The following is a 17,462-nucleotide window of genomic DNA, read 5'->3' on the forward strand; positions in this document are numbered from 1 at the left end:
GCCACAGAGCTGCTGCAGGCAGTGGAACATCTCCTGTGAGGCCAGGCTGAGGGAGCTGGGGGTGTTCAGCCTGCACAAGAGAAGGTTGGGCTGCCAGGACCTGAGCTGCCTGCCAGGACCTGAAGGGATCCTGCAGGAAGGCTGCAGAGAGACTTTTACTGAGGGTGTCTGGGGACAGGCCAAGGGGGAATGGTTTGAAGCTGAGGCAGAGCAGGGTTAGAGTGGAGCTGAGGAAGAAGTTCTTGAGTGGGAGGGTGGTGAGACTCTGGCACAGGTTGCCCAGGGAGGCTGTGGATGCCTCCTGCTTGGAGGTGTTCAAGGCCAGGCTGGATGAGGCCTTGAGCAAGCTGGGCTGGTGGGAGATGTCCCTGCCCCTGGCAGGGGTTTGGAATTGGATGAGCTTTAAGGTCCCTTCCACATAAAGTCTCATCTTGAATTGGCTCCAGGGATGGAGCCTCAAGCACCTCCCTGGGCAGCCTGTTCCAGTGTCTCCCCAGCCTCACTGTGCACAACTTCCTCCTGAGCTCCAACCTAACTCTGCCCTGCTCCAGTTCCAAACCATTGCCCCTGGGCCTATCCCTGCAGCCCTTCTGAACAGCCCCTCAGCAGCTCTCCTGTAGGAAGGTCTAAGGTCTCCAGTATCTAGGTCTGCCCTGTCTGAAGGGTCACCTCTTTATGGTAACAACAGCCAAAACTCAACAGCATCCTTGGTCAGAAGCCATCAACTAAAGCTTTCTCTCAGGCTTTAGGAGACTGCTGTTTGCTCTCTGGGAGTCAGACAGCAGCTGAGCTTGGTTAATTCCCAGGCATGCCATAAAGGACACCTTGGAAGGGGCCAAGGACAAGTCTGTCTCAATGTCTATTTCCTGCTGGAAAAAGAACATCAGCAGTGCCAATCCTGCCAGGTCCCAGGCACTAATAAAATGTGAGACTGCCCAGGGCCAAGGGGAAGCATCTTCAACTATTTCCAGGACAAAGAGGAGACTACAAATGAAAACTCCTGCTGTGCAGGAATCACAGGAGCATCTAGGTTGGGAAAGACCCTCAAGATCATCAGACCCAACCATTAACCCAGCATTGACCAGTCCACCACTACCCCACGTCCCTCAGCACCACATCCCTGCATCTTGTATACACCCCAAAGGATGGGGACTCCACCAGTGCCCTGGGCAGCCTGGGCCAGTGCTCAACAGCCCTTCTGGTGAAGCAATGTTCCCTCATGACCACTCTAAAGCTTCCCTGGTGCAACCTGAAGGCTATAAACAGCCTGATCCCAAAAGTCTTCCTTTGGAAAGCAGTTTGCTGGGAGGGAGGCTGTTGCCAGGCTGCCACCCACAGCATTTTAATACCCAAGGAGATCTGGGCACACTTCTAGACTGTGGCAAAGGAAACACCTTCAGAGACGAGAAGTGCCTGCCAGCATCGTGTGGACAACAGGAGCCTCACCTGAAGGAGCCATCCAGGTTTGCCCTGTGGATGAAGCTGAGCTTGGCATCAGCCCAGTAGAGCTTCTGCTCCTCCAGGTCGATGGTGAGCCCGTTGGGCCAGTAGATGTCCGAGTCCACGATGATCTTGCGCACGCTGCTGTCCATGCCCGCCCGCTCAATGCGGGGGGTCTCGCCCCAGTCCGTCCAGTACATGTACCTGCAGAGACACCAGAGCCCATCACACCCTGCACAGCCTGCTGGGCTGCAGGGCTCTCTGCAAACTCAGGCCCACACACACCGAGGGCAGTACAGACACCAAAGCAGCACAGAATCACACAGCAGCAGGGGCTGGAAGGGACCTTCAAAGATCATGCAGGCCAAGCCCCCTGCCAGAGCACACAGACCTCCCCAGAACATGCACAGACCAATACCATAAACTAAACCACAGCTCCAGAGGGTGCAAGTCAAGTCCTTCATGAAAGCATCTCACACAGTACTGCCTCTGCATCATCTGTTCCTGTTCCACTGCTGGGCTGCACTCGACTGTCAGAAGTCCTTACAGTGGAGAACCTCCAGGAGCCATGGCCACAGCTTGCTTGAACACCTCCAGGCATGGGGACTGCACAACCTCCCTTGGCAGCCTCTGCCAATCCCTGACCACTTTTGCACCAAGGAAATTTTTGCTCCTCTCCAAACCCTAACCCTCCCTTGGCACAATTTCAGGCCAGTTCCTTTCCTTCTTTTGCCTGAAACTAGGAAGCAGAGCCCAACCCCCACCCCACTGCATAGAGAGCCATAGAGAGCAATGAGGTCTCCCTCAGCCTCCTCTGCTCCATTTCCCACCATATCCAGGCTTCAATCTCAGGGTGCCAGGGCTGCAAACAGGACAGTGCCAACTCCTGGCACAGCTTCCCCACCAGCAGCACAGCCATCAGAGCCCTTAGACAAAGCTGGTTGTGCACTGCACTGCCAGCCACTGCTGTCTCACTGCACTGCATGGGCATCTGCTGGGTACATTGAGCTGCACCTAAGCTAAGTCTTGTACCACTGGAGCTCCAGAAAGCATGGCAAGGAGTCATCATAAGAAGGACACAGAGCTGCTGGAATGAGTCCAGAGGAAGCCACAAAGATGATCCAAGGGCTGGGGCAGCTCTGATGTGAGCACAGGCTGAGGGAGCTGGGGGTGTTCAGCCTGCACAAGAGAAGGCTCCAGGGGGACCTTAGAGCTGCCTGCCAGGACCTGAAGGGATCCTGCAGGAAGGCTGCAGAGAGACTTTTGCTGAGGGTGTCTGGAGCCAGGCCAAGGAGGAATGACTTGAAGCTGAGGCAGAGCAGGGTTAGAGTGGAGCTGAGGAAGAAGTTCTTCAGTAGGAGGGTAGTGAGACTGGCACAGGTTATGGCTGCCTCCTGCCTGGAGGTGTTCAAGGCCAGGCTGGATCATAGAATCATAGAATCAAGAAGGCTGGAAGAGACCTCAAAGATCATCGAGTCCAACCTGTCACCCTACACCTCATGCCTATCTAAACCATGGCACCAAGTGCCACGTCCAATCCCCTCTTGAACACCTCCAGGGATGGTGACTCCACCACTTCCCTGGGCAGCACATTCCAATGGCCAACCACTCTCTCTGTGAAGAACTTTCTCCTCACCTCCAGCCTAAACCTCCCCTGGCGCAGCTTGAGACTGTGTCCTCTTGTTCTGGTGCTGGTTGCCTGGGAGAAGAGACCAACCCCCTCCTGGCTACAACCTCCCTTCAGGTAGTTGTAGACAGCAATGAGGTCTCCCCTGAGCCTTCTCTTCTCCAGGCTAAACACCCCCAGCTCCCTCAGCCTCTCCTCATAGGGCTTGTGCTCAAGGCCTCTCACCAGCCTCGTTGCCCTTCTCTGGACATGCTCCAGCAATTCAACATCTTTTCTAAACTGAGGGGCCCAGAACTGGACACAGTACTCAAGGTGTGGCCTAACCAGTGCTGTGTACAGGGGTACAATGACCTCCCTGCTCCTGCTGGCCAAACTATGCCTGATGCAGGCCAGGATGCCATTGGCTCTCTTGGCCACCTGGGCACACTGCTGGCTCATGTTCAGCTGCTGTCAACCAGTACCCCCAGGTCCCTTTCTGCCTGGCTGCTCTCCAGCCACTCTGACCCCAGCCTGTAGCTCTGCATGGGGTTGTTGTGGCCAAAGTGCAGCACCCGGCACTTGGACTTGTTGAATGCCATCCTGTTGGACTCTGCCCATCTGTCCAGCCTGTCAAGGTCCCTCTGCAGAGCCCTTCTACCTTCTAACAGATCAACCCCTGCTCCCAGCTTGGTGTCATCTGCAAATTTACTGATGATGGACTCAATCCCCTCATCCAGATCATCAATAAAGATATTGAACAGGATGGGGCCCAGCACTGATCCCTGGGGGACACCACTAGTGACAGGCTGCCAGCTGGATGTGGCACCATTCACCACCACTCTCTGGGCTCGGCCCTCCAGCCAGTTCCTAACCCAGCACAGAGTGCTGCTGTCCAAGCCACAGGCTGACAGCTTGGCCAGGAGTTTGCTGTGGGGGACAGTGTCAAAGGCCTTGCTGAAGTCCAGGTAGACTACATCCACAGCCTTTCCTACGTCCACCAGGCTGGTCACCTGATCATAGAAGGAGATCAGGTTGGTGAGGCAGGACCTGCCCTTCCTAAATCCATGTTGGCTGGGCCTGATTCCTTGGCCATCCTTCAGGTATGCAGTGATTGCCCCCCAAGACAATCTGCTCCATGATTTTCCCTGGCACTGAGGTCAGGCTGACAGGCCTGTAGTTCCCAGGTTCTTCTGTCCATCCCTTCTTGTGGATGGGTGTCACATTGGCCAGTTTCCAGTCTTCTGGGACCTCTCCAGTGAGCCAGGACTGGTGGAAAATGATGGAGAGAGGCTTGGCCAGCTCATCTGCCAGCTCTTTCAGCACCCTAGGATGAATCCCATCAGGTCCCATGGACTTGTGAATATCCAAGTGACTCAACAAGTCTCGAACTAATTCCACATGGATTTCAGGAGTACAACACTGCTCCTTGACCCCATCAACCAGCTCAGGAGGCCAGTTATCCTGAAGTCCTCCTGCCTTACTGTTGAAAATGGAGGCAAAGAAGGTATTTAGAATCTCAGCCTTCTCCTCATCCTTAGTTACAATGTTACCCTCCACGTCCAATAAAGAGTGGAGGTTCCTCTTGCCCCTCTTTTTAGCATTAATATATTTATAAAAATGCTTTTTGTTGTCCTTCACGGAAGCGGCCAGTTTAATTTCTAACTGTGCTTTTGCCTCTCTAATTTTTCTTCTACATGATCTAGCAACATCCTTAAACATATCACTAGTTGCCTCCCCCCCTTTCCAAAGGCAATAAACCCTCTTTTTTTCCCTTAAATCCTTCAGGAGCTCCTTGCTCATCCAGGCCGGTCGTCTTCCCCGCCGGCTCGTCTTACGGCATGTGGGAACTGCCAGTTCCTGTGCCTTTAAGAGCTCCTGTTTGAAGTAGGTCCAACCATCCTGGACACCTTTCTTCTTAAGGGCTGTTACCCAGGGAACTTTCCGAGTAAGTTGCCTGAACAACCTGAAGTTTGCCCTCCGGAAGTCCAAAGTGAGGGTTCTGTTACTGCTCCTCCCTATTTCCCTGCATATTGAAAACTCCACTATCTCATGGTCGCTGCACCCTAGACAGCCTCCAACCATCACATCTCCCACCAGCCCTTCTCTATTTGAGAACAGCAGATCAAGCAGAGCCTTGCCCCTGGTAGGTTCACCTAAGAGCTGCATCAGGAAGTTGTCATCCATGCACTCTAGGAACCTTCTGGACTGTCTCCTCTCTGCTGAATTAAGTTCCCAGCAGATGTCTGGTAGGTTAAAGTCCCCCACAAGGACAAGGTCTGATGATCTTGAGACAGCTTCCAGCTGCTGATAGAATATCTTATCGTTGAGAGGTGTCTCTGCCTATGGCAGTGAGGCTGGAGTAGATGATCTCTGAGGTCCCTGCACTGTAGGCAAGGGCAGCAGGCAGCTGTGCAGTGATCCCCTGCACATCTCCCTCACAGCCCACTGGACCCCCAGGGTATTCCCAGAACCTTTCTGCACTGTTCTGATCAGAGAGAATCAGCAGCAGAGAGAATCAGCAGCAAAGAGGATCAGCAGCAAAGAGGATCAGCAGCAAAGAGAATCAGCAGCTTGTTTGTCCCCCTGACGAGGGAAACATGGATCAAAATACAGACAGACAGACAGACAGGACTGCAATATATGCCAATGCACACACTGGAGTGTGGGAGGGGAGAACAAGGAGTTGTCAACCTGCAGAGGTAAAGCTTCCAGGCAGAAGAGTCCTCAGGTTTCTGAGGCAGCTGACCTCATAGTGGCTGCAGTGCAGCCACATCCCCAAAGTATCTGAGCTGCTGCAGCAGGACAGACTGACAGTAGCAGCAGGAGCTGAGCTGCCCCAGCTCACAGCACAACCTATGAATGTCAATTGCCACTCATTTTGGTTTTCCTTAGCAAGTCAGGCTGTAATTTGTGGCAGCTCAAAGTGCGTGGGGAAGCAGCTACTGACAAACAGGGGAAGCCAGAGAGGAGCAGACATAAAAGAAGCTGCTCTGCTCCACCAGCTGCTGATCAGATCTGCAAAGTCAGCAGCACAAGCCCTCTTTTCGGCCAGGCCAGACCAATTCTCACCTACTCTAGCCTCAACTATTCACAGGACACACAGGATCACAGAGTGTTAGAGGCTGGAAGGGACCTCTGGAGCTCATCCAGTCTAACCCCTGCCAGGGCAGGGCACACAGAACACATCCAGGGGCAGTTGGAAAGTCTCCAGAGGAGACTCCACAACCTCTCTGGGCAGCCTGCTCCAGGCTCTGGCACCCTCACAGGGACAAAGTTTTCCCTCCTGTTCCTGTGGCATCTCCTCTGCTCCAGCTCACCCCCAGTGCCCCTTGTGCTGTCCTTGGCCATCCCTGAGCAGAGCCTGGCTCCAGCCCTGCACATCTTTATCCCCAGCCATGAGGGCAGCCCTCAGGCTCCTCTGCTCCCAGCTTCAAGCCCCAGCTCCCTCAGCCTGGCCTCACAGGAGATGTTCCACTGCCTGCAGCAGCTCTGTGGGTCTGGGATGGACTCTCTCAAGCAGTTCCCTGAGGTTCTTCTGGAACTCAGTGGCACAGAACTGGACACAATACTCCAGATGTGGCCTCAGCAGGGTAGAGCAGAGGGACAGGAGAACCTCTCTGATGTACTCACCACAGCCCTTCTAATGCACCCCAGGCTGCCCTTGGCCTTCTTGGCTACCAGGGCACGTTGCTGGCTCAGGGGCATCCTTCTGCCAACAGCACCCCCAGGTCCCTCTCCCCTGTGCTCGTCTCCAACAGCTCAGTCCCCAACCTCTCCTGGTCTCTGAGGTTGTTCTCTCCCAGCTGCCAGACTCTACCCTTGCCCTTGTTGGATTTCAGTCAGCTTCTCCCTGCCCAGCTCTGCAGCCTGTCCAGGTCTGGCTGAATGGCAGGACAGCCTGAGGGATGTCACCACTCCTCCCAGTTTAGTGCCATCAGCAAACTGGTTGGCAGTGCCCTCTGTGCCCTCAGCCAAGTCAGGTCACTTCATTCAGCTTCATTTATTCATTCTTCATTCAGCTTCTTCTACAGGAATGAAGATGCACAAAAGACAGTTGAAAAACAGTCAAAAATTTCATCTTTAATAGCTAGAAAACCCAGAAGGCTGTGGCAGTCCCAAACTTACTTCTGTACTGAGATGTATCACTGCAGACTAAAGAAAAACTGAGACCAAAATACAGAACCCCATTGGCAGCTACCTACAAGCAAACCCAAAAGAGACAGAGCCTTAAAAGCAGGTTAAAAGGATGAAAACATATCCCCAGAACTCAGCCCCTTGAGCCAAATCCCTCTGCTCAAGCCTCCCAGGAAAGCTGCAGCCTGCCCTGGAGCTCAGCCCATGCAGGTGAAGAAAAGGAAAGAGAAGTCTCTGAGCCAAAGGGCCCTCAGGGCTTTTGGTGACATTAAAGGAGCTCCAGCCCAGCAGCCTCTCCCTCACCACAAACCTGCTGCCTAATGTCATAGGTGACCTGGGTCAGCTTGGCCACACAGAGGCTGCTGGACACCAGCAGTTCTTTCGACCACACATGAAGCTGCCAGAGGAAACTGGCAGAGGGACCTGGACAGGTGGCACCAAGACAACCTCGGGAAGTTCAACGAGGCCAGGTGCAAGGTCCTGCAATGCCAAGCACAAATCCAGGCTGGGTGAGGAGTGGCTGAAAGCAGCCTGCAGGAGAAGGCCTTGGGGTGTCAGTTGGCGACAAACTCCCCAGGAGCCAGCAGTGGTCCCTGGCAGCCCAGCAGGCAGCTGTGTGCTGAGCTGCATCCAGAGCAGGGAGAGCAGCAGCACAGGGAGGGGATTCTGCCCCTCTGCTCTGCTCTGCTCACACCCCACCTGCAGCACTGCCTCCACTGCTGGGGCCCCCAGCACAAGAGGGACCTGGAGCTGCTGCAGATGGTCCAGAGGAGGCCACCAAGATGATCAGAGGCTGCAGAACCTCCCCTGTGGTGACAGGCTGGGAGAGTTGGGGCTGTTCAGCCTGGAGAAGAGAAGGATCCAGGCAGACCTTAGAGCAGCTTCCAGTACCTGCAGGGCTACAGGAGAGCTGGGGAGGGACTTTGGACAGGGGCTGGGGGTGCCAGGATGAGGGACAATGGCTTGGAGCTGGGAGAGGGGAGACTGAGAGTGGAGAGGGGGAAGAAATTATTGAGAGTGAGGGTGGGGAGAGACTGGCACAGGTTGCCCAGGGAGGCTGTGGCTGCCTCCTGCCTGGAGGTGCTCCAGGCCAGGCTGGATGAGGCCCTGAGCAAGCTGGGCTGGTGGGAGGTGTCCCTGCCCATGGCAGGGGGTTGGAACTGGATGAGCTTTGAGGTCCCTTCCAGCCCAGCCCATTCCATCCATGTCTGAGTAGCAGCCATCATGCCTCCCAGTTTCCACCTTCCCAAGGCCCCCAGCACACAGCTCATTGTTGTGCAAACAGCAGATGTTTGGGTTGGGGCTTTATAGGCAGGGGGACAACACCACAAAAAGCTCAGAGCAGCTTCCCAGAGGAAAAAAAAAATCATCCTGTGCACCCTAACACTTTCTATGTGAGGGACTGATGCAAATTAACCCTCATTAACAGAGTTGAAAGCTGTGAAGATTGCCTATTTCAGGCAGGGGGAACTGAGGGATTATTTCCAGCTGGGCTTGGAGCCCAGGTAAGGATCCAGCAACGTTTAGGGGACTATACAAAGAATCTCAGCCCAGCACTAACTGTGCTAGCAAAGCTCCATGCTTGGGCAGCCTGCTGAAAGGACGGGCTCTCAAAAATGACACTAAAGAGCCTAATGCCCCTCTTTGGGTAGCTTTTGGGTTGGTTGACTTTGGTGGTGGTGCTTCCAATGTAAACAACACAGTTTTAAATATCCCTGGGCCAGGGGATAAGACAGCAGCTGTTAGGAGCTAAAAATACCAGAGCTGGTGTTTGGTATCTGAGTGCACAGGAGATCCAGCATGCTCTTAGGACTCAGATTGGCATCCCAGCACTCCTGTGTGCCACCTGCACTGCACCAGCTTAATAAAGCTGTAGCAGAACTGAAGCACAGAATCACAGAATCTTATTTGTTGGCAGAGCCCTCCAAGATCATCCAGCCCAGCCCCACAGGCTCAGCACCAAACTATGGCCCTAAGCACCAGGCCCACAGCTGCTGGAACACCCCCAGGGATGCTGACTCCAGCACTGCCCTGGGCAGCCTCTTCCAATGTCTCAGATCCCTTCCAGGGCACAAATATTTCCTCATGCCCAGCCTGAACCTCCCCTCCTGCAGCTTGCAACCATTTCCTCTGCTCCTGTCCCTTGTCCCCAAGGAGCAGAGGCTGTCCCCTCCTCGCTCCAACCTCCCTTCAGGGAGCTGCAGAGAGCAATGAGGTCTCCCTCAGCCTCCTCTTCTCCAGCCTGAACACCCCCAGCTCCCTCAGCCCCTCCTCTAGCCCAGGGGCTCCAGGCCCTTCTCCAGCCTCACTGCCCTGCTCTGGACAGGCTCCAGCCCCTCAATGTCCTTGCTGCAGGGAGGGCCCAGAGCTGAGCACCACACTCCAGCTGTGGCCTCCCCAGTGCTGAGCACAGGGGGATGGTCACCTCCTGGCCCTGCTGCCCACCCTGCTTCTGATCCCAGCCAGGAGGCCTTTGGCTTTTCTTGGCCCCCTGGGCACTGCTGGCTCATGGTCAGTGACTGCCAACCAACCCCCCCAGGTCCCTCTCCAAGCTGCAGCTTTCCAACCACACATCCCCAGGTCTGGAGCTCCCCATGGGGCTGTTGTGACCCAGGGGCAGAACCTGGCCCTTGGCCTTGTTGAAATTCCCCCAAGGAGCCTTGGCCCATGGCTCTCACCTGCCCAGACCCTGCTGTGAAACTTCGCTGCCCTCTAGCATCTGGACTCAGCCACCCAGCTTGGTGCCATCTGCAGACTCACTGAGGCTGCCTCAGTGCCCTCACCCAGATCAGTGATGAAGATATGTTAGTGAAGAAAATTAAAAAGTAATTTCCTAAAGAGCTAATGACAACAACATGAAAACAAATCCCCTAGGAGCAAACCTGACTGCCAGGCAGCTATCACAAATCAAGCCCTTTAGATAGCCAGGCAGACAGCACAGAGCAAAAAGCTACCTCTTGGGTTCCTTGATTCAGCTCTTTAGAGATGCTTCAATGTCCTTTCCCTTACTGGGACAGAAAGGAAGGAGGGGCAGGGTGGAGATCAACATCCAACAATTCTTTTGCAACAGCTGCACCAATTCTGTCCCTGAGCTCTGCACTTTGCTGCTCCAAAGCAACCAGCAGGAACAAAGCAGAGCAAGAGCCAAAGCTTCATCAGGGAGCAGAGGTCAACATGTGCTGCTCTCTGAGCACTCAGCCACCAACAGTCCAGCCAGACTCACAGAAAAGCACAGCCTTCAACCCCACCTTGTGCATTTGCTTGGGAACCCATGGGCCAGCCTTAGCCAAGTGCAACAAGGGTAGCTCAGAATCCCAGAGTGCCAGCTGGGAAGGGACCCCAAAGCTCAGCTCCAACCTGTCTGGGTGATGGTGCAGTTGCCAGGAGCTGGCCCAGCACCCTGCCAGGCTGAGTCTCCACACTGCTCACTGCAGGGCATCCACTGCTGCCCTTGGGAGATGATTCCAGTGTCCAGCTGTGCTCATGGGAAACATTTCCTTCTGCAGCCTAATGGGAATGTCCCCAGCAGTAACTTGTCCCCACCAGCCCTTGTCTGCCCCATGGACTCCTTGTCACAAGGGAGTCTCCATCCTCCTCTAGCCACCCTTTGAGTCCTGCTGCATGGTGCTAAGGTCTGCCCTGAGCCTTCTCTTCTCCAGGCTGATCAAACCCAGCTCTCAACCTCTCCTCACAGGGCAGGGCTGCCATGCCTCTGAGCATTCTCCTGGCCCTTCTCTGGACACTCTCCACCCTGTCCACAGCTTTTTTGTACAGCAGGGACCAAAACTGCAGGCAGAGCTCCAGCACTGAGTGGGACAATGACTTCTTTACATCTGCTGGTGATGCTCTTGGTGATACAACCCAGCATCCTCTTGGCCTTCTTTGCCCATGCTGAACTCTTCAGCCAGCACCCAGAGGTACCAGGATGAGAGCTGGCAGCACTGCTCTACCAGTAGGCACAGTGGCTCCAACCTTCTCTCCCAAGCTTTCTAGACAGAAAGCAATTAAAGAATTGCAGTTCAATTGCAGGCAGCCAGTCCCTGGGCTTTGGCACACACTTAATTAACACTTTGAATTAGAGCTTAAATGGTGCTTCAGTGCTGTCAGAAGAATGGGCCTGAAAGCCACCTTGACAAAATAAACAGGTCTTAGAAGCTGGTAAACAGCCCCCAGTAGGCTTTTTCTGTTTCTCCAATTCTTACTTCTGCCTGCTTGAGTCACTGGAAAACTGCAGGTGCAGGAGCAAAAAGGAGATGGAGAGCACATTTCCCCTCAGGTTTAAAGCTGCAGGCCATTTCTTCTTTCCTGCTGCGTCACCTCCCTCCTCATCATCTGTGCAAAGATCACAAACACAGACATGGCCCCTGGAGCAGCTGAGCAGCCACCTGAGCTGGAAGGCAGCAGGGACACAACAAACAGCCAGCACTACCCAAACACTTCTCCCACCTCCTGAGACACAGCAGGGTTGCCAAACCTTACATAAGCTGCTGAGACAAAGGGGGGCAGTGGCACAGCTGATGGAAATCAGCACAAACTGCCCCAGGTCCAGCAGTGCTCTCCAGCTTGTACAAGCCCAGGGCACAAACCAGGAGTTTACAGGAAATTGCTATGAAGTTCAGATTCCTCACATTTGGAACTCACTTCCCTCAACCCAGCTCTCAAGTCAGAGCAGCTCAGCTGCCAAACCCAACAGCCCCAACTGTTTGCTGAAGGGACAGGAGCAGCTCTCTAATTCTTACTCAAATTACCTCTTTTTTTTTTTCCCTTCCCAAGCACTGAACTTTGAGACCTGCATGTTCTTGACCAAAAACATGACATCAGACCCAAACACAAACCACAGCAGGTAGCCATCTCAGCTGATCACTCTCTGCTCTGTGTAATTAAAGCAAGTAACCCCCTCCCCCAGAAGCACCCTTCTCCACCACAGCTTTCCCACAAACTCCTTTCTTCTGATGGGTTTGTTGATGTAAAGCATCCACTCTACACAGAGGGATCTAGCACAGGATTGTGCAGATGAGAACAAAGAAGAATCATGGAATCAGTAAGGCTGAAAAAGACCTTTAATATCATGGAGTCCAACCATAAATCAGCTCCCATGACCACGAACACTGTCCTGGAGCACCCCACCTGCAGCTTCCTAAACACCTCCAGGCGTGGAGACTCCACCACCTCCCTGGGCAGCCTGTGCCAATCCCTGACCACTCTTGCACCAAAGAAATTCTTCCTCATCTCCAGCCTAACCCTCCCTGACACAACTTAAACCAGTTTCCTCTCATCCTATCACTGGTTACATGGGGTAGAGCCCAACCTCCACCTCACTGCAACCTCCTTTCAGGGAACAATGAGGTCTCCCCTCAGCCCCCTCTTCTCCAGACCGAACACCCCCAGCTCCTTCAGCTCGTATGATGCCCTCCAAACCCCTCCCCAGCCTCACTGCTCTTCTCTGGACACCCTCCAGCCCCTCACAGTCTTTCCTATCCTGTGGTAACAGAACCAAAGACAGTGCTCAAGCTGTGTGCTCACCAGGGCCCAGTACAGAAGCACCACCACTGCCATACTCCTGGCCACACTGGGTTCGATGCAGGACAAGCATCGTCACCCATCAGCCGCTGGATGCTCAGAGATCACTGCCATGTAGCACTGCAAGCAAAGCTTGCCCTGCTCACCCTCGTGGGAAGGACTGAGAGACCAAAGTGATTCCACACAGCAAACCAGGCACAGGTTCAATACAGCTCCAGCAGCCTGGTAAGCACGCAGGTTACATCTGCTCTGCTTGGCTCTGCTCTACTGAGAACTCACCTCCAATCCTGTCTCCAGGTCTGGTGTCCCCAGCAGCAGAAGGACACAGAGCTGCTGGAGAGAGTCCAGAGGAGGCCACAAAGATGATCCAAGGGCTGGGGCAGCTCTGCTGTGAGCACAGGCTGAGGGAGCTGGGGGTGTTCAGCCTGCACAAGAGAAGGCTCCAGGGGGACCTCAGAGCTGCCTGGCAGGACCTGAAGGGATCCTGCAGGAAGGTTGCAGAGAGACTTTTGCTGAGGGTGTCTGGAGCCAGGCCAAGGGGGAATGGTTTGAAGCCGAGGCAGAGCAGGGTTAGAGTGGAGAGGAGGAAGAAGTTCTTGAGTGGGAGGGTGGGGAGACTCTGGCACAGGCTGCCTAGGGAGGTTTTGGATGCCTCCTGCCTGGAGGTGTTCAAGGCCAGGCTGGATGAGGCCTTGAGCAACCTGGGCTGGTGGGAGGTGTCCCTGCCCCACGATCCCAGGTCCCTTCCAATCCAAAGCACTCTAGGATTCTGTGACTGTTTCCAGTGATACTGCATTCCAGGGTGAAAATTCCCTTCCTAACCCCCTCCTCCCCATGGCAGTGTTGCAATCATCTCTTACCGCTGCCCTTCTTCCATGTAATATATTTGGAAATCATGAGTTCCTCTATCAGAGGATTCTTTACCTTCATGGTGCTGTGTATCCCAGAACCATAGAATGGCTCAGGTTGGAAGGAACCTTCCAAAAAAAGCTTTCCAGCTCTCAGAAGTTCCAGCTAGCCTGAGACATCAAATATGACTTGTAATCAATTTTATGCCTGAGTACCTCTCTTAAATGATAAGAACACAGCTGTGCCCCTCAGCTACTGATCCTCACTGCAGTGTCTCAAATAATTAACCAAAAGCTTCCACATAACACCTGATATTAGGGACTAAACAGAGACACACAGGATATAAACTAACGTCCAGCTTTCAAGGCAGAAATCATAGAATCACAGAATGGCTCAGGCTGGAAGGGACCTCAGAGATCATCCACTTCCAACCCCCTGCCATGGGCAAGGACACCTCCCACCAGCCCAGCTGGTGGAGCTTCATCCGGCCTGGCCTTCAACACCTCCAGGCAGGAGGCAGCCAAAACCTCCCTGGGCAGCCTGTGCCAGAGTCTCACCACCCTCCCACTCAAGAACTTCTTCCTCAGCTCCACTCTAACCCTGCTCTGCCTCAGCTTCAAACCATTCCCCCTTGGCCTGGCTCCAGACACCCTCAGCAAAAGTCTCTCTGCAGCCTTCCTGCAGGATCCCTTCAGGTCCTGGCAGGCAGCTCTAAGGTCCCCCTGGAGCCTTCTCTTCTGCAGGCTGAACACCCCCAGCTCCCTCAGCCTGTGCTCACAGCAGAGCTGCTCCAGCCCTTGGACCATCTTTGTGGCCTCCTCTGGACTCTCTCCAGCAGCTCTGTGTCCTTCTGCTGCTGGGGACAGCAGAGCTGGAGGCAGGGTTGAGCTGCATGAGGGCACTGCTTGCTCCTGGGGAGCTGCTCAGCACCCAACACCCCCAAGGCTTTTCCTTCAGGGCTGCTTCCAACCCCCTCTGCACCCAGCCAGGATTTGTGCCTGGGACTGTCCCAACCCCACTGCAGGACCTTGCCCTGTGACTTGTTGAACCTCATGTTCATGTTTGACTCCCACCTGGGGCACCCTCTGCATTTCAGCTGCACAGCCAGCAGTGCCAGTGAGAACTGCTAAGAAGCATCCCCTTTACCTATGCCATGTCTGATGTTTTCCTTCCCCTTTACTTGCAAGAGCCCCAAGATTTTGTTCAGTATTCCCCTGCCCCTCAACTCTTCCAAAGAGTTCAGATCAGATGACAAACTGCCCAGCACTTCACCACTCACAGTCACTTACACCAACACATTCAAAGCCTCACTGTAGTGCAGCTCACACAGACCAGGCTTCAGCACACAGACCCCAACGGCTGCAGCACAGAAAGCCACCAGGCTTAACCTTAAGCACACCAGATGCTTGTGTGGCAGCAGGGTGCCAGGGAACCAGCAGCAAACAGCACTGCAGCTTCATCTGAGTGCTGCTGCTGTAGCCACAGCTGAGCTCTGCAGGAACAGGGATGTGTCTGGGTTTGCTGTGCTGCTGAGGAAATCACACAATGGGAGGGGTTGGAAGGGACCTCCAGAAATCATTGAGTACAACCCCCCTGCCAGAGCAGGGTCACCCAGGACAGGGTCACACAGGGCAGGGTCACCCAGGGCAGGTCACACAGGAACACATCCAGATGGGTCTGGAAAGTCTCCAGAGAAAGAGACTCCACAACCTCTCTGGGCAGCCTGATACAGGGCACCAGCACCCTCACAGCGACAAAGTTTCTCCTCATGTTGAGGTGGAAGCTCCTGGGTTCCAGCTTGTACCTGGAACAAGATGTTCCATGTCCTATCACTGGGCACCACTGAGAAGAGCCTGGCCCACTCCTCCTGACCTGTCTGTCTCCCAGCGCAGGATCAACCACAAACTCCTCTAGATCTGTGGCTTCTCCTAAGCCCTTGCATGAACTCAGCAGCCCTCTGCTAAGTGTCCAGGCTTGGTGCACGTGTCAGCTGCTGTGCCCAGGTGAGAAACCTACCTAAAGAGAGGAGGAAGATGAAGAGATCACTGAGAAAAGGCTGTGACAGTGGTGGCAGATCAGCAGCAAACCACCTCACTTCTGTGGATATATGCATACAAGAGACCTGCATCCCACTTCTCCCTTCATCCTGGGGTCAGTGGAGAAGAGCAGACCTTCAGGCATCACTGCAATGAATATGGGCCCAAACTGCACAGCATCAGCCCTGTTTGTGCACAGGGACAGCAAACAGCACATGTGGCATGTTGGGGAGTACTGAGAGAAGGAGGAACCATATAGAGGTGCAAGAGCACTCTGCCTGCCAGTGCCTGAAGGGATCCCGCAGGAAGGCTGCAGAGGGACTTCTCATCAGGGTGTCTAGAGACAGGACATAGGGGAATGGTTTGAAGCTGAGGCAGAGCAGGGTTAGACTGCAGCTAGGGAAGGTCTTCATTGTGAGGGTGGTGAGAGTCTGGCACAGGTTGCCCAGGGAGGCTGTGGCTGCCTCCTACCTGGAGGTGTTCAAGGCCAGGTTGGATGAGGCCTTGGGCAAACCAATCTAGCTGCAAGGTGTCCTTGCCCATGGCACGGGGGTTGGAGCAGATGGTCTCTGAGGTCCTTTCCAACCTGAGCCATGGTTCTATGATCCACCCTGCTCCCTTATTACTTACTCACCTGATTACCTAAGAGCACTGAGAGTCCCCAGCTTCACCTGGATCCTTTTCCTTCCCAGCTCAAACATCATTACTCAGCTTACAAACACTCTGATTTTGTTTGCAGAGCACAGCAGGTGAGAATTCCCATTCTGCCTCCTTCACACCTTGCTTTCTGAGTTTGTGAGCCAGGTACCATAACTCAAAAGGCAGCGTAACAGCAAACACCACCACCCCAGGCTTGGAAAGTCCATCACCTTCCACAAGTGCAAGGCAGTCAGTCAGGCAATCACACAGGTTGAATATATGGCTTGGCACCCAAGAACAGCTGCATTTTTCTTTTTGGCTCGGTGTCTGGGCTGTCACTGCTTGCCACAAAACATTTAAGCCCAAACATAGGTTCAGCTTGAGAGGAATCTTGAGAGAACCCCCTCCGGGAAGCACAAAGCAAAACGCAAGGCTGCGGTTCTGTTGCAGCACTGAAGAACTCCACACACATCACCACCATTCCCATTCAAGCATTTAAGTCAAATCAATATTTACCCATGAGCAGGATCCAAAGCTATAGCCCTGGGCTGATCAAGGTCTTGCCAGAAGAGGACTTTTCTAGATGTTCCATTCAGATTAGCTACTTCTATCCTATTGGTTTCTGAATCGGTCCAGTAAAGTTTTTTCCCAATCCAATCACAAGCCAGGCCATCCGGGGAAACCAGGCCAGAAATGATGACATTCTGCACCACGTTCCCAGTTTGGTTAATGTAAGTTTGCTTGATGGCTTCTTCACTCACATCTGTCCAGAACACGATGCCCTGTGAATACTGGAAGTCGACAGCAGCAGCATCCTCCAGCCCGCTGACCACCACAGTGGACTCCAGCTTCGCACCGCCCGCGTCCACCAGCCGCACGTCCCTCCGGTTGGCAAAGAGCAGGAAGGGAGATGCTGCAGGAGGGGAAACAGAACAAAGCCAGGTCAGTGTCACTCTCTGAACGAGGCAGAGGAGCAGTTCTTCTCCCAGGGCAGGCAGTATAGTGGAAGGAGCATGGGGCACACATGAGAGAAAAACACAGGCTTCCCAATGCCTTGGGTTTGAGAGCAGATAAGAACACTTTCACCCCTCCCCAAAGGAGAAAACACTCCCCACAGGATTGGAAAGAACTGGAAATGTAAATGAAGTACTGATCACAACTATATACAACAGTACAAAGCCATACAAAATACACAGAATTCATAGAATCATAGAACTGTCAGGGCTGGAAGGGACCTC

General features: G+C 53.9%; 1 protein-coding gene across 1 annotated transcript in view; it reads right to left on the minus strand.

Moving 5' to 3' along the window:
- Positions 1 to 17,462, minus strand: part of LRP5 (LDL receptor related protein 5) — a 137,030-nt gene that overhangs the window by 86,624 nt on the left and 32,944 nt on the right. Inside the window, exons 2-3 of the mRNA XM_054390312.1 lie at positions 16,741 to 17,137; positions 1,447 to 1,644 (exon numbers count right to left, since the gene is read on the minus strand). Of these exons, the coding sequence (XP_054246287.1) occupies positions 1,447 to 1,644; positions 16,741 to 17,137 (595 nt within the window). The remainder of the gene's footprint in view (positions 1 to 1,446; positions 1,645 to 16,740; positions 17,138 to 17,462) is intronic.

Source organism: Indicator indicator, chromosome 21 (assembly GCF_027791375.1).
Source record: "Indicator indicator isolate 239-I01 chromosome 21, UM_Iind_1.1, whole genome shotgun sequence".
Classification (NCBI taxonomy): domain Eukaryota; kingdom Metazoa; phylum Chordata; class Aves; order Piciformes; family Indicatoridae; genus Indicator; species Indicator indicator.